We start from the raw sequence: 14,486 nt of genomic DNA, 5'->3' as shown, positions 1-14,486 counted from the left end.
TATGGGGATGAAATATTGGGAGGAATATTGGGAGGAATATTGGGATGAAATATTGGGAGGAATATTGGGGGGAATATTGGGAGGAATATGGGGATGAATATTGGGAGGAATATTGAGAGGAATATGGGGATGAATATTGGGAGGAATGGGAAGGGAATATTGGGAAGAGTATTGGGAGGAATATTGGGATGAATATTGGGGTGAATATTGGGAGGAAATATTGGGAGGAATATTGGGAGGAATATTGGGAGGAATATTGGGAGGAATATTGGGAGGAATATTGGGATGAATATTGAGAGAAAATATTGGGAGGAAATATTGGGAGGAATATGGGGATGAAATATTGTGAGGAATATTGGGGGGAATATGGGGATGAATATTGAGAGGTATATGGGGAGGAATATTGGGAGGAATGGGAAGGGAATATTGGGAGTAACATGGGGATGAAAAATGGGGAAGAGAAATGGGAAGGGGAATAAGAATGGAAGTAAGCTGGGATGGAAATTAGCTGGGGGAATGAGCTGGGAGTCGGAGTAGGCTGGGAAGGGAAACTAGATGGCAATGGAAATTTTCAGGAAATGGGAATCATCTGGGAATCCAAATAGCTGGGAATGCGAATTAGCTGGGAAATCCGGATAGGCTGGGACTGAAAATTAGCTGCGAATGAAATTGGCTGCGAATGAAAACTAGCTGCGAATAGACACAGGCTGGGAATGGGAATGAGCTGGGAGGGGGATAAGCTGGGATGAAAAACTAGCTGGTGATAATAATATGCTGGGAATAATACTAGCTGGGTGTATTATTAGCTGGATATGGAAAGCTGGGGATGGGAAATTGGAAAGGGGAATATTGAGAAGGGGGTTAAGCTAGGAAGGGAAAATTAGATGGTGGGCAGGAAATGGGAATTTGCTGGAAATGGAGATTATCTGGAAATGGAGGTTAGCAGGAAATGGAGATTAGCTGGAAATGGAGATCAGCTGGAAATGGAGGTTAGCAGGAAATGGAGATCAGCTGGAAATGGAGATTAGCTGGAAATGGAATGACCCGGGAAATGAGCTGCGAAAAGAAATTAGCTAGGAGGGGGGGTAAGCTGCGAGTGGAAATTAGCTGCGAATTGAAATAGGCTGTGGAGGGAAGTAGGAAGGCAACGGTGGCAAGTCGAAAGGGAGAAGCGAGAAAAATTAGATATGGCTATGGAAATGGAAACCGACGGCGAAGGGAACTGGAACTAGACACGAATTTGGATCTGTGTCGATATGGATAGTCGGAAAAAAGACATGATCAGGAAGCTGGACACGTGGATTGGACTGGATCCATAATTCAATCGGATTGTGCTCCTTCATGTAGACTACTCCATCAATGTACTTTGTTGATCTAGTACATTTTCCAAAACATTTCCGTTCTGCTGTAACACTTGTAGTATCGGGACACCCGATCTCGCCACATAAAAACTTCATACACCACGTGCAGAGCCCGGTTTTCTTGTATACCTCAGATGGGCTCATTCGTTGCTTTAAAGCTGTATTTGGATCTTTTGGCTTCAAGTCTAAACAATTGACAAAAATGGTTTCCCGATGGCCTTGATCTCTTGACTTAAATTACATAACAATTGTCAAAAACGGTTTCACGAGGGTCACAATCTCCTGAACCCCTCGCTCAAGCTGATGCTTGATGTATCTACAGTTCTCGGGTGACATGTTAAGATATCCTTCACCAATTACTCAAGTTACAGGGCTTTTATGGCATTATTACCGAAAATTACCCAAAACTCTCCATGTCCATTATTGCTTGAAATTCATTCTTTTGAAGAGACGTATTGCTGGCTCAGAAAACATGATTTTTTGAACAATACCATTTTAAAAAGCCGTGAGAAGGAGCGGCATAAAAATTCATTCACCCCCGGGGGCTGAAAGTGTGTAAGCCCTTTCATAAATCATTGATCAATTTCATGGTTTGATAGACCCAATTCCAGCCCTAACAAGATTGTCTTTAAGGCTTTGACTATTCTTAAAACGTTTCACCATTACAAGACACCTCACTGGTTGTGCTTTGAAATCTGCTTGGCTTGTCTCATCAAGTTCTATTTCGGTAGAACGCGTTTCATGGATATTCCATTGGTGGGAGACTCTATCTCTACCATTATTAGTCTGATAAAGTAAACAATACTAATTGCTGGAATAAAGGGACCCGTAAATTTTCGGAAGGTTTGTGAAGTGTGAGCCTTTTGCTGTCATTCTAGGGCCTTGAACTGATTTTCAAACGGTACATTCATGTGGTCGCCCAAGAGTAATATTCATTGAGAGTGATGGGGTTGGTTCTAATCTAACTATAATTTTTGACCAAGCTGGATATTAGTATGGGTAGTTCGAAAAGTCGTGACATGCATACTTACTTGAGGACACGGGAAGGCCTAATAGCGGACTACATTTAAATTCCCCTTTTCAACATTGGTCAAGGGTACGATTTGGATGATTCAAAATTAGAGTGGCATCGTGATAGTATACAACAAGAGTTCTCAGAAGAGAACCGTCACGATGGATGCAATTATGTATTGGAGATTCCTCATTCATCAACAGTATCTGGCTCAGTTGACGCGCAAGAAGGCTTCTTTTGCTTGGAAGATAAAATTAAAAGTTGTTTGTCAAGTCGACAACAGGGTCACCACTATACTAATTGAATAACATACAATTTTTATCCTCTCGGGATTTCAAGATCAGTTCGAGTAATGGTTCTCTTCAAAGCAGTCTTGTTGTCCTTGGTGGGAACATACTAGATTGATGATTAGCCCAGTTTCCGACACCCGACGTTCTACTCATACTTATTCTGATACTAGCAATTTCAGAACGCAATAAAGTTGAGTCCAGAACATCAACGTCCTCAAAAGCTTTTTACTTTAGCTGTTGATCTTCATGCACTTGAATCAATTTGGGGCCCTCATATTCTGGGTACCTGGATGAATCCAAAAGCCCGAATGTAATTTAACCGTGTGCTTAACAGCTGATTAAATGCCCCCTATATCAAGCTCGCCAATCAAAGCATAACTCACCGGGAGACATTCGTTCCTTCTCATAAACTGATACACTGCACGATGTCTTATCAAGATCATTCGAACAACTGCAAGTAGTATTACATGCGATATCCCAAATAGATTGTGTTTGCTAAAGCCCAAAACAATTAGCAACAGCACCTACTATAATGTGAAAACATTTTCCACTTTCGATGAAAGATGACTTCTTGATCAACCTCCAAAGAATTCCATGCATGCCACCACTAAATCACATCACCGAAAGATCCAGTGATATTTCAACAACATCCCGGGTGTCTCGTATCATAATCGGGTATACTTTGACTTCGATCTTCTTTGGTCTCAGTCCAAACCGGACGGACGCTTGAAGAGCTTTTCTCTATATTGAACACCGACTCAAGCCATGCAAATCGATGGAGGTGCGCTTTTGGCATGCAATGGCCTGGTCCTCTTCCACCCTCCATTGGTCCAAAGCCTCGCCGTCCTCCCCCTCCTTCCTCTTTATCCACACCTCTCCCCCGTCTCCTCCAAAATCCCCTACAACCACGCTCTTACTGTTGTGCATTCGGCCCTATATCGTCATAAATCAGTGCGAGCCGGCGCCTCTGCTGACTCTCTCCAAAACAGACTCGTACGCAACCTCGGAAAAGTCAGTGCCCTGGATGTCCGCGGCAATTCCGTTCAACGCTCTTCTCAAAGCGTCCTTGGACGACGCATACACCATCTTGGATCTCACGGGTGCGGTGTCAGGCGACCAGGTGTAGAACACGATCTTGGTTCTCTTGCCCTCGCCACCACCGATCTCGTACTCAAAGTCGTACACGGCGTACTTGCACTCGTTTTCTGGCAATTTCTCCAAAAAGCTGTCGTAGTCGGTGTCGGTCGAGGTCTCGTCCACGACAATCTGGGTCTTCTCGGCGTTCAAGGCAAACACAATGAACTTGTACTTCTTGCCCAACTTCAAGTCATTGAAGGCGGCTAAGGACTCGTCGGCAACTGCAACTCTGTGGTGTGTTAGTACTCATGGAACAGACGCGTTTCGGGCGGCTTTTGGTGCATGCTGGTAGACTGTGCGTGTTGTGGAAAGGGGGGGTTCAGGGCACAATTCGGCGTGCTGCTGCAGGTGTGATGGCGGGACTACACACGCGGGTTGGCTGATTTCTGGCTCGCATTGGTGTTGTCCATGACGCAACAGCTGTCCCCCTCCTTAATACTAGTGAAGAGAGAAAAAACAATGCGGCATTCTACTTGCGGGTTCTTTTTTCGCTGTTCTCCTGGTTTGCTGCTCCGCCGGTTTCGGCCTATTTCTCCGGTTTTGGCCGCTTCAACCAAATCTAAAACGACTTTCGCCACGGCATGGCGGTACATACCCTGATCTAGACTGGGACATTTGTTAGTACGGAGCGATAAAAGACTGGTCACGTGCCAATTGCGGCTACGCGTGTACCACGGTGAGAATTGCCCATTCCAGGAGAGCGGAAACATACCATTTTTTGTGTTTTGGTTTGCTTGGGAAAAAAGGTAAGGTGGTCAGGAATGTTGCTATGTTCTCGACTAAAGTGCGGTTTGCCTTGGGTGAACGTCCGCCGCCCGAGCGCCGTTCTGTATGCAGGCCCGGTGCTTGCCGCGGCTTCTACCTCGGCGACATCCGGGCAAATCGCTGTCCTAGAAATTACGTTTTGGCGGGCAGGCTCCAAAAAAGTACCATGGGCAAGCATCTAAAGCTGGGTGCCAGCTGCCGTTTTTTATGGACCTCTGATGGGGACTTGCCTTAATGGTGGTGTCTCTGTATATTACCTCTCCGCGCATTGTCGCCTGATGCTGGAGGCACAGTAGTTCGTGCACAGGTGCTTGGGCCTGGCGACACGAAAAGACACACATGCAGGACGATACTAGTACCTGGCCCTGATCTGCAAATACACACGGGAACATTTTGGTAAATACGGGGTTGTTGTGGGTTTGAGGTTATTAGTGGTCTGTCTTTTGTACACTCCAGAAGAAATTGAGGGCTGCATACTGGAATTGGATGTCCAAGATAGGCCTATTCAATGGGACATGTTAGTAAGACAGTATACTAGTAGTACATGTTTATTTGAAGGTGTTTGGAAGGGAAGATTGTAGTTCCTTAAGCTTCTCTTGCTTCTGACCGCGTGAAATATCTGGGTGAGCATGGCCGATGAGTTTGGCAGGGTTTAGAGCACATACACGGTGATCAGTAAACATTGTGCAATCCTAACTAACGCTAGCTTGTTCTCTAATGAATTTTAGTTCGGGCTTAGACACTACATGACAGTTGAAGTACAATATGTCTGATTCTTTAACAATCAGATATAGGTAATTAACCGCATTGAAATAGGCATTGTTTCTACGCAACTTATACACTTTTCGCCACGCCTTCCCCGAAAATTAATACCGCGGTTTATATGCTCTATGAACGATAAATATTAATTTTTTCGTTGATTGATCTGCTTTTCAGTAACACAATAAATCAGCCAGCACTTACGTCCAAATATCTGTTGTTGTTTCCTGAGAGTTTTAATACAAACAACTGACTCATTATAGCACCCCCGATCAATTTATATGCGCTCTTTGCAATCTTACAATTATCAAAATCAGGAAAAAGAACTTGGAGAAATAGAACTTGTTTTCATATACTCAAGCACAAGATTGCAACGGCACCCCTGAGAGAAGTCTTAATGTGGGTGTCTGTCTAAACTGGCATTGCTCAAAGTTTCTATTGTTTGTTTGTTTTTTCCATATAGAGAATTTATATTCCCAAGCCCCAACGGACGGACCTCTTTAATCATTTCCCGAGTCAATCAAGCCTTGATTATCGAAGGCTTCCTGCTTTCTACCTCTAGACGTGATATGAAAACTGAACATTCATATATCGAGACCAAAACAACATATTTCTTGAAGGTGCCAAATGCTCTAGCGTCAGGGAGCATAGGGTTTTAGTCATATTTTTTTATTAAAGGAATACTTTTGCGGCTCTTTTCCTTTCCAATCGCGGCCTGAATAATTCTTTTTTTTTTTTGAAAAAAAAAAACAACATCGTATTATAGTGTGTCATTGGAGGATGTAAATTCCCGCCACTAACGAAAAATTGTTTAGAAATACCTAAAATAGATCGCAATATTGGCTTAGGGGAGACGGCGCAAACACGAATTCACGAAATCTCCCAAAGAGGTCATGCCTCCCTTCAAGAAGACTTCTACTCTTGGTACACATCTGTTTACCTCTTGAATATTACGACATGTGTTCTAGAAGAGGTCTTTGTTGAAAATTCCTTGTTCCAAAATGCTTGAAGATGATCTGAGCAGCTCATTTTCTGCGACTCGCCACATGCTCAAGAGTGTAGCTTTAAGACCGTGGCGACGAACCACTTCAAATTTATCAAATACTCCAAGGAGTTGTTGACTGGAACCTATTTTTTTTTTGGTAGATTCATCTGATTAAAGGGGCAAAACTGTATAACGAATATATATAAAAAACCTTTAAACAGCTCCCAGCTACGTACCAAGTGTCTTAGCTCGGCCCGTAATAGCCGCCAACTTTCTGCAACTCGCTGCTCGCTGTAAATCAATTATTTTTTTATTCAAGCAACTCTTATAAAACAAAATCTTTATTTCGCATCAGGAAAATATTAGGCTTTACCATCTTTTTTGGTTTGAGTAATTCTTGTTTCTTTACGTTTTTCATCAACAGATGTGGTGGCCGAGTGGTTAAGGCGTGAGGTGCAGGTTAAATAGCACCTCCTCATGAGCTTCGCTCTCGCAGGTTCGAATCCTGTCCACGTCGCTTTTTTTTATTTTGCAAAGCGATAGCTGTTTTGCCTAAACTCTCGAAACTGTATAGTCAAGCAAAAAATAAGGCCTTTTGCAGAAGTTATTCGCCCTGACACGGAAATTCTTTTGTGGTGATGGCGAAAAAGAGGAGCGAAACATGATACCCTCTGTATCATACTTGACAAATGACACTTCTCCGGGTTCAAAGGTTAGACATTTTATGCAAATTTCTAGCCGGTAAATGTTTATGGATCTATCAAGGTTAATGCTCTCTCAAACTGATTGTCTTTCAAATCGTTTATCTTCCTGAACAGATAACGATTATCGAACGGATATAATTGTATCTCGACACTAGAGACGCTTTAAAACATGCTTACAAAGTCATAAAGATCTTCTCAAGTCTCCTTCCTTAGCTAGATCTTTTGTTGATCAAATGCGCTTCAAATTATAGGACGCCGCTGCCCATATTGAAACACAATGTCAAAGTATAAAATGGGACATCAGAATTCAGTCTCAATATATTCTCAGCAAACGTAACTGTCAAATAATTTCTGGTCAAAATGATCAACTGCTAGCGTTTCGAATAGCAAGTGTCTTCTTTTTAGCTGAAAAAGACTTCTGATGGCTCCATCACATGGCTGCTCCTGGTTTCTCTCTGCCTTTCCAAAGTAGCGTTTTAGCTAATTGAGGTTTTCGTTTGCGTATGTACACATGAATGAATTGTTTTCCTTACATTGGTGGTTTTTTGAAGATCATCTCGTGTGATCTTCCGGTATGTCGTGTTCGAATGAGTGTTTACCCATGGTAATCTCAAGGGTTGGATATAGATCTTTAACAAAGTCGAAGCAGACTCTGGGTTTCAAAGAACGGCTGCTTGGTTTGTTGGATGTAGAAAAATATGAGTTTTGGGCGTCCTCTTCTGTGTCCTCCTCTATTTGAACCATTTCCAGATCTTGAGAAAGGGGAGCACTCGCTGATGTCGGATTTTATTTCAATCTAATGAGCTCAGGGTAAGCTTAAAGAGTTGTATGCAATGGAGGAATAGTTGGCAGACTTTTCCCGCATTCTGGGTTGTCTACAACTGTTTCTTTTGAGTTATTGAAGGACCAAAAAAAGAGCATAATCACAGCATTTGAGCGAGTAAACAATAATGGAATAAGCTACGAGAAATCTAAACTTCTTGACTTCCAACGAAGTTACGCTGAATTTCGATTAGATCACTTCGATTCCCCAGATCTCATCTTTTTAGAGACCTGACGACATACTTAAGCACCTTAATGAAAGGCTTAAGTGGGCAAAGCTCACAGCCAGCCTCCCATTTGTGACCCGAACACTAGGACATCGAAGTCTTGAATCAGTGTGTAAAGAATTGACCCGTTTTGTCGAGCAAAAAGGTATGCCATCCGGACATGGCTATAGTTCGTAGCATGGCGTGTTTGTTGGTACATGCGACTTTTTTTTGTAGTGGTGCATCTTTGTTCTAAGGTATTAGGTGTATTCCTATCATTGCTTTAGAGAGTAACTGTCAATACCATTGGCCGAAGCCCTTCAAGTTATGTCATCGGCCCATCAGTTATGAACCCCGAAGAGCTCTTAAATACGGCTTGTTTGTGCAATATCCTACACTTTGTTTAAAAGAGAACGAGCAATTTTGACCAGAATTCCAGAATGGATGAGTATATCAGTTTTCGTGCTCGTAAAGCCTTGTCTACTTGATATACTAGTTCACAATCACATACAGTATTGTTGATGTGGTGGCCGAGTGGTTAAGGCGTGAGGTGCAGGTTAAATAGCACCTCCTCATGAGCTTCGCTCTCGCAGGTTCGAATCCTGTCCACGTCGCTTTCTTTTTTTTATTTTGGCGTCTATTGCCATTTTTTTTTTTGCAACGCTTTTATTTTTCTAAATACGGGTCGATTATTCTTCGAGACATTTTTGCAATGCTTGTGCTCCCTCCATTTTTGGCTCGCACGCTGGGCTTGCACGCTGGGCTTGCACGTCCGCCATGCAGTCCTGATGGGCACAGCTTTGTAGATTTAAAATACGAGAGCGACGTGAGAAAGAACCGAGTTCAGGCTACTTTGCGGCTGTAAAGAAACACACTTTTTCCGCTCAACATGGAAATCGATCTCTACGAAATCCTTGAGGTGGAGCGGTCCGCGTCGCTGGGCGACATCAAAAAGGCATACAGGAAGTTGGCGCTTCGTTACCATCCCGATAAAGTTTCTGAGGAAGAGCGGGAGGACGCCGAAATCAAGTTCAAGGAGATCTCACGTGCGTACGAGGTTCTCAGCGATGAGGCCAAAAGACTGGATTACGATATTTACGGCACAGCCGACGGGTTTGCCGAAACAGGCCCGGGCTTCAGCAACAATCCGTATGGCGATGGCTATGGCTCGCAGCAGTATGGCGCCGACGACTTCTATAACTTCTTCCAGAATATGAACGGAGGCGCTCCACCACACTCTGGCGGGAGATCCCGGACACGCGGGAAGCAGAAGACCGACGACGCGGAATTGGAGGTTGACGTGACGTTGGAAGACTTGTTCAAAGGCAAAACCGTCAAGATCACCTCCACTCGTGACGTTCTCTGTGGCAGCTGCCACGGAACAGGCGCCCGCAAGAAGGCGGTTCCCCGGACATGTGCCCTGTGCAACGGCCAAGGGTACACGACCAAAATCAAGCGCGTCGGGCCTGGAATGGTCTCACAATTCCATGTAGACTGTGAGCTGTGTCTCGGCGAAGGAAAGACCTTTCGTACCAAAGACAAGTGCAAGGCGTGCCGCGGAACACTGGTCACGGAGGAGACCAAGATCTTGGAGTTCGAGATTCCGCCAGGCGCCCGCTCAGGTGAGCTGGTGGTGTTGGCTGGAGAGTCCGACGAGGCTCCCGGGAAAAAGGCCGGAGACGTGATTCTCACGTTCCATTGCAAAGAACATGAGGTGTTCACACGCAAGGGCGACGATTTGTTCGTCAAGTACAAGATCACGTTGGTGGAGGCCCTCCTGGGCTTCTCGAAAATCGTGGCCAAGCATTTGGATGGCCGGGCTATCCACCTCAGCACGCCGACGGGCAAGGTGGTCCGGCCAGGCGACTACATCCGCGTTTCGGGCGAAGGCATGCCCGCACATAACAAGGCGCTGGGCTGGTTTGCTTCGAAAAAGAAACGCGGCGACTTGTACGTGGAAATCGAGATCGAATTTCCCTCCGACAACTGGTACTTGGAGAAAAACGACGTGTACAAGCTCAAGAACTTGCTTCCGACGGATCTCCGCAATGACGCAGACAAGAAAAAGCAGAGTGTGCTGGCCGACCTGTTGCCCGAGGCGAACATCGAGTACGTGACGGACTTTTCCATTTCACGTGCAGACACGCTTCCCAAATACGAAGAGCCCGAATCCGCCCAGAACACCCAACACCGCCAACACGGCGGAGCTCACGGGTACCAAGGCCATGAGGATGAGTATTACGCGCATGGCGAGCCTTCCCCCGAATGTACGGCACAGTAAGTGGTGCCTGGCAGAGCGGAAGATTGGCCTAGAGCTCGGGGCTTGGATGGATGGCGACGCATCGACAGTGTATATAGTATTGGGTATGGAGTGGGTGTCGTTTGTGTACATAGTGGAACACAGCTAGAAGTCAAGCAAGTCCTCAAGGTCCGCGGCAGTGAGCCCCAAGGCCGTGTTGCCTTCAGTGCCATTCAATTCCCGGTAAAACGCAGTGTTCAGTTCTTTCTCTGCATCGCTACACTGCTCCTCGTCATCGGAGAAGAACTGCTCGTCTGGGGCAAACATATCGGTCAATTTACGTGGCGCTTCCTCTTCGTAGAGAAATGGCGCCTCTGCCTTGGACAAGGGCGACACGCCCAGGGGCACGTAATCGAGCGGCTCGCGGTTCTCGGCCTCGGGGACGGTCTCTATGCTGTTCTCGTCTTCTGCGAGCGCTTCAATAAGCAGTTCAATCTCCGGGCGGAATGTACCCTTCTTGATCGGATCTCTGTTCTTGGCAAAATGCTCTTGCGACGGGACGTTTGAAGCGTGAAGTTGAGCGGTCGCGTCGGAAAGTGTCTCATTGAGTGATGTCTGGAGAGGATGCAAGGCCTTTGGGGCCGCTTTGATCAAATCGTCGGACAGAAAACGGGGGATAAGGTCCTTGGGCCGGTGCAGGTCCTGCAGCGGGAAAAGTGTGTTTTTGTGTGGGTTGGTTGGGCGGGGAGCAGGCGCGCTGGGTTTCGCTACCCTGTTAAAAAATCCTAGCGACAGGTTTGACTTAGTTAATGTGGGTTTTGTCGAAAGAATGTCGCCCTGGAGAGTCAGGCCAGGCTGTCTTAAAGAGGGCGTCTGGAAGGTCAGCGGCAACGACAGTTTCGACCTCTGTAGGCCCGGGAAAGCTTGGTTGTGGTTTTTTCCGCCCAACGGCACTCTAACACGTTTTTCGTTGATGTTGCTTTTTGCAGAGAGGGGTCGTTTCGTGGGCACGCTGGTGCCGGCGGGTATTTCCCTGTGCGCCGGGTTTCGTAGCTCGTTTTTCGCCAGGGCAATCTTGTGTTCATTCTCCTTGTCAGTATGGAGCTTGAGTCTGTTTGTCGACATTATTCCTGGCGTTTTTTCAGGTGTCCTAGCGTGTCTGAAAGTAGACTTATGGGTATTTCAGGTATAAAGAAGAGGAGTAGTGGAACTAAGATCTGGCTCATGTTTATGTTTGCGCGGATCGGCCCTGTTTTGTGCAGGCAAGCAGCCTTTCAGGAATTGGCGATCAGGGGAGGACAGTGGTGAAAGACGGCGTGTGGTTGGAGAAGCTACTTTGGCTTAGACAGACTATGTTCTATTTTGCAACTATAAAGCCTTTTTCCATTTTCCGTTCTCTCCTTTTCCTCTTTGCGTCAGGTTTTGAGGACTTGAAAACGAGATTATCAGTGAGATCTGAGTGCGGCCGTATGAGCGAAGCAAGGATATGTTGTTGAGCTTAATTCATTTTTTTGAGTTAATTTTAAATTCTTTGGGATTAAGTTAGAATTATATGGTCACCTTTATTCTATTGAGTTCACCATGTACTGATTTCCGTTGACTTTCGATTTTTACGGTGGTAAATGTGTTTCCTAATTAGGCAAGGAAGCACAACAAAACGCAGCTTATTACCAACACACAGGTAGCTTTTGAGAACAAGAGATTTTGAAGCAATTTATATAAGCATACCACGGCAGAGAGAATATCATCATTAGTCTGATCTCACACCAAAAAGCTGGGTAATGGGAACATTCGTCTGTGAGTCTGCAATAACCGGTGCTGCATTGCGCCTATGGGCTTGCGAACACCGGCGATAGAAACGGTGCCTCAGGCACATTCTGCTCAAGGAAGCAGAGAGCTGTTTGAGCTTAAAACCAAACCTGAGCTGCGATCTTGTAGCTTATGGCCATTGATGTACTGGCTGCAGAAGAATTCTAGCTGGTGTCCCGAAACCGAGAAAAAAAAACCTTTTCTTCTCTATTTTTGTCAATTACTAAAGCAGAGCTTTCGCGATAATAAGCCTCATTTGTGCTAAAATCTCTTGTCTTTCTCAAATTTCTAAGCTTGTGAAATCTGTGACCGTGTGCCCTTAGACGTGGTGAAATTGGCAACAGGACATTTATCATAAAGTCAGATTATATAAGAGAGTTGGTGACAATAAGAAAATCTACTTAAACAGTGAAATATGTTTTGGTGAGAACATGTTCTTGTTGGTTGCTGATACGGGGGGAAGATCGTTTAGGGTCTGGTCTTCTTGAATCTTTTTCTTCAGCTCATGATATCTTTTTTTCTTCAAATTCTAAAAAGAGCACTCTTTGAGGACACGCAGGACTGTGAAATACTCAAGAAGTTTCCTTTGTGTGGTTGTAAAACCAAGGCATGAACGTCCAAAGTGCACATTGAATACGTGCAGCAGATTGGCCGAGCAATCTATAAGTGTACGAATATTAAGCGAATGCCACATAAGAAGGATGAATTAGGCAGCTGGATAGCAAAATCTATGTATGGAATTTTAATCAGACGAGATTAAAAAGGGAATGGAGTTTTGCTGATCAGCCTAGTGCGCTGTATTAGTGCTATGGAGACAATTCATAATTGATTTTTCGAGGAGAGTAAAGTTCTTTCATTGCTAGATTGCCCGGCACAAACTCAATTTTTGTTTTCGTATTTAGCGCTAAGTGTTTAAGTTGCATTATAGGGCCTTGAGGCCATATAATCCTAGGAAAACAGGCGTCGTCGATATAATCTGGATTTCTGACATCAAGTTTTTGGAGGCTTTTGATACACAGTATTGGTTACTCAGTGAGTAAGATAGCGGCACTTCTGAAAAAAAAGTAAATTCCGTTCTTAAAAAACATGTATCTATAGCTTGGGAAAAAGAATGAGAGCTTTATCCGATTAAGTCGCAAGAAATACGAGAAGAAAGCAAAGAAGTTCGAAAACAAATACAAGTTTAGTATGGAAGCCTTCTTTTTGGCTGAGTTGCTACGGGCACTTGAAAAAAAATGCTTTGTAAATACTCTCTTTTACATATTTCAGTCTGGATATATAGATACTACCATTTCCGTCTGTAAGAGTAGCTCCATTGTATATGAGACAATTCTTTGTTCTATGTCGGAAGTAATGTTAAGTGTATAGGTATCGCATTGCATGTCTTCTAAGAGAAGTATTCTACTTTTTCAATTATTCCTTTTCGTCGATGCAATGCAATATAACTTACCTGCTCATGCAAAATTTCCCGCACTGCCAGACATGCCTTCCTCTCATCAGCTAATTAGCGAATAAGTTTACATCGGGAAGTGAAAAAAAAAGATTGCAGCACCACAATTTCGCATATGGTCTCCCACTACACTACTCAGTGTGGCCCTATTCAGCTTAACTAACGTTGATCGGACGGGAAACAGTGCTTCCTGCATGGTATGGCCGCAACCGAAAATTTCAAATGTTGAACACAATATACAGATGTATCTGCAAACTCTAATTGCTAATTCTGTAAGCATTTGTGGTCCAGAGTTGGCCTGACAGTATTATTAGCTGGTGGTGGTAATTATCTATGAATTGGTTTTCTCGCCGATTTTTATGCCCTTTTAATCAGATGCGGATTCGGGCTATCGGGCCCACACACGTAAATAGGCGTAAGCAGCAAAAATCAACTTCTTCCCACAACTCTTTTCTTTGATATGAGCAAAGGTAAAATTTGCTGAAATTCTTGAGCATTTTTCGAAGGAACATTCTCAAACAATTCTTATTTCCATATTTTTTCGCTGCTATTCACAGTGTTGATTTCGCTTTTTAACCTAACGGCAAACAAAATAACTCAAAGAAACTCTCAACATTTTCATCACCAAGGTCACTATTTTAATGGTTTTTCATAGAAATCGCTATCCTTTTTATAATTTCATTGTCTCTATGCTCCCACAAACTACAGTTCTTCATCAGGGCACCAGGGGTGCACTTCCATTTGCCCTCCCAACTTAGCCGACGAGATACTCTACCCGAAATTTTTGATCTTAGCAGGTGTTCAAAAACAGAAACAGCCCAGAGGCGAGATAGAATTCCTTAGTATACAAAAATCACAACACGCGGTGTACCGACCTACTGGTCTATAGAGAAATGTTTAATCGTCTCTTCTTTTACAAACTGAGATCTCAAGCATAGGGAGTCCAA

The 14,486-nt window shown here is 44.3% G+C and overlaps 4 protein-coding genes and 2 non-coding genes across 6 annotated transcripts in view; 4 read left to right on the top strand and 2 right to left on the bottom strand.

Annotated features, from left to right (window-relative positions):
* METBIDRAFT_172865 (uncharacterized protein) overlaps window positions 1-1,079 on the top strand; it is a 3,113-nt gene extending 2,034 nt beyond the window's left edge. The window contains exons 3-5 of the mRNA XM_018854701.1: window positions 514-572; window positions 896-989; window positions 1,024-1,079. Of these exons, the coding sequence (XP_018711565.1) occupies window positions 514-572; window positions 896-943 (107 nt within the window). The 3' untranslated portion in view covers window positions 944-989; window positions 1,024-1,079. The remainder of the gene's footprint in view (window positions 1-513; window positions 573-895; window positions 990-1,023) is intronic.
* Window positions 1,080-3,611: 2,532 nt separating this feature from the next.
* On the bottom strand, window positions 3,612-4,515 carry COF1 (cofilin; the record flags this gene model as incomplete). The annotated part of the gene is made up of 3 exons (XM_018854045.1): window positions 3,612-4,029; window positions 4,396-4,406; window positions 4,513-4,515. 3 exons carry the CDS (start codon window positions 4,513-4,515, stop codon window positions 3,612-3,614), a joined length of 432 nt encoding a protein of 143 aa, XP_018711564.1.
* A 2,217-nt stretch (window positions 4,516-6,732) lies between these two features.
* On the top strand, window positions 6,733-6,826 carry METBIDRAFT_t151. The gene has a single exon. It is a non-coding gene; the product is annotated as a tRNA-Leu (tRNA).
* Window positions 6,827-8,561: 1,735 nt separating this feature from the next.
* Window positions 8,562-8,655, top strand: METBIDRAFT_t152. Its single transcript has one exon. It is a non-coding gene; the product is annotated as a tRNA-Leu (tRNA).
* A 275-nt stretch (window positions 8,656-8,930) lies between these two features.
* METBIDRAFT_41494 (uncharacterized protein) lies at window positions 8,931-10,322 on the top strand (the record flags this gene model as incomplete). Its single annotated transcript, XM_018857411.1, has 1 exon — window positions 8,931-10,322. One exon carries the CDS (start codon window positions 8,931-8,933, stop codon window positions 10,320-10,322), a length of 1,392 nt encoding a protein of 463 aa, XP_018711563.1.
* METBIDRAFT_172200 (uncharacterized protein) lies at window positions 10,302-11,491 on the bottom strand. The gene has a single exon (XM_018854698.1). It carries the CDS (start codon window positions 11,403-11,405, stop codon window positions 10,446-10,448), a length of 960 nt encoding a protein of 319 aa, XP_018711562.1. The 5' UTR covers window positions 11,406-11,491; the 3' UTR covers window positions 10,302-10,445.
* Window positions 11,492-14,486: the final 2,995 nt, after the last annotated feature.

The sequence above is a fragment of the Metschnikowia bicuspidata genome (genome assembly GCF_001664035.1).
Source record: "Metschnikowia bicuspidata var. bicuspidata NRRL YB-4993 chromosome Unknown METBIscaffold_3, whole genome shotgun sequence".
Classification (NCBI taxonomy): domain Eukaryota; kingdom Fungi; phylum Ascomycota; class Pichiomycetes; order Serinales; family Metschnikowiaceae; genus Metschnikowia; species Metschnikowia bicuspidata.
Note: the sequence above shows the minus strand (reverse complement) of the source record. Positions and strands in the feature narration are given on the sequence as shown.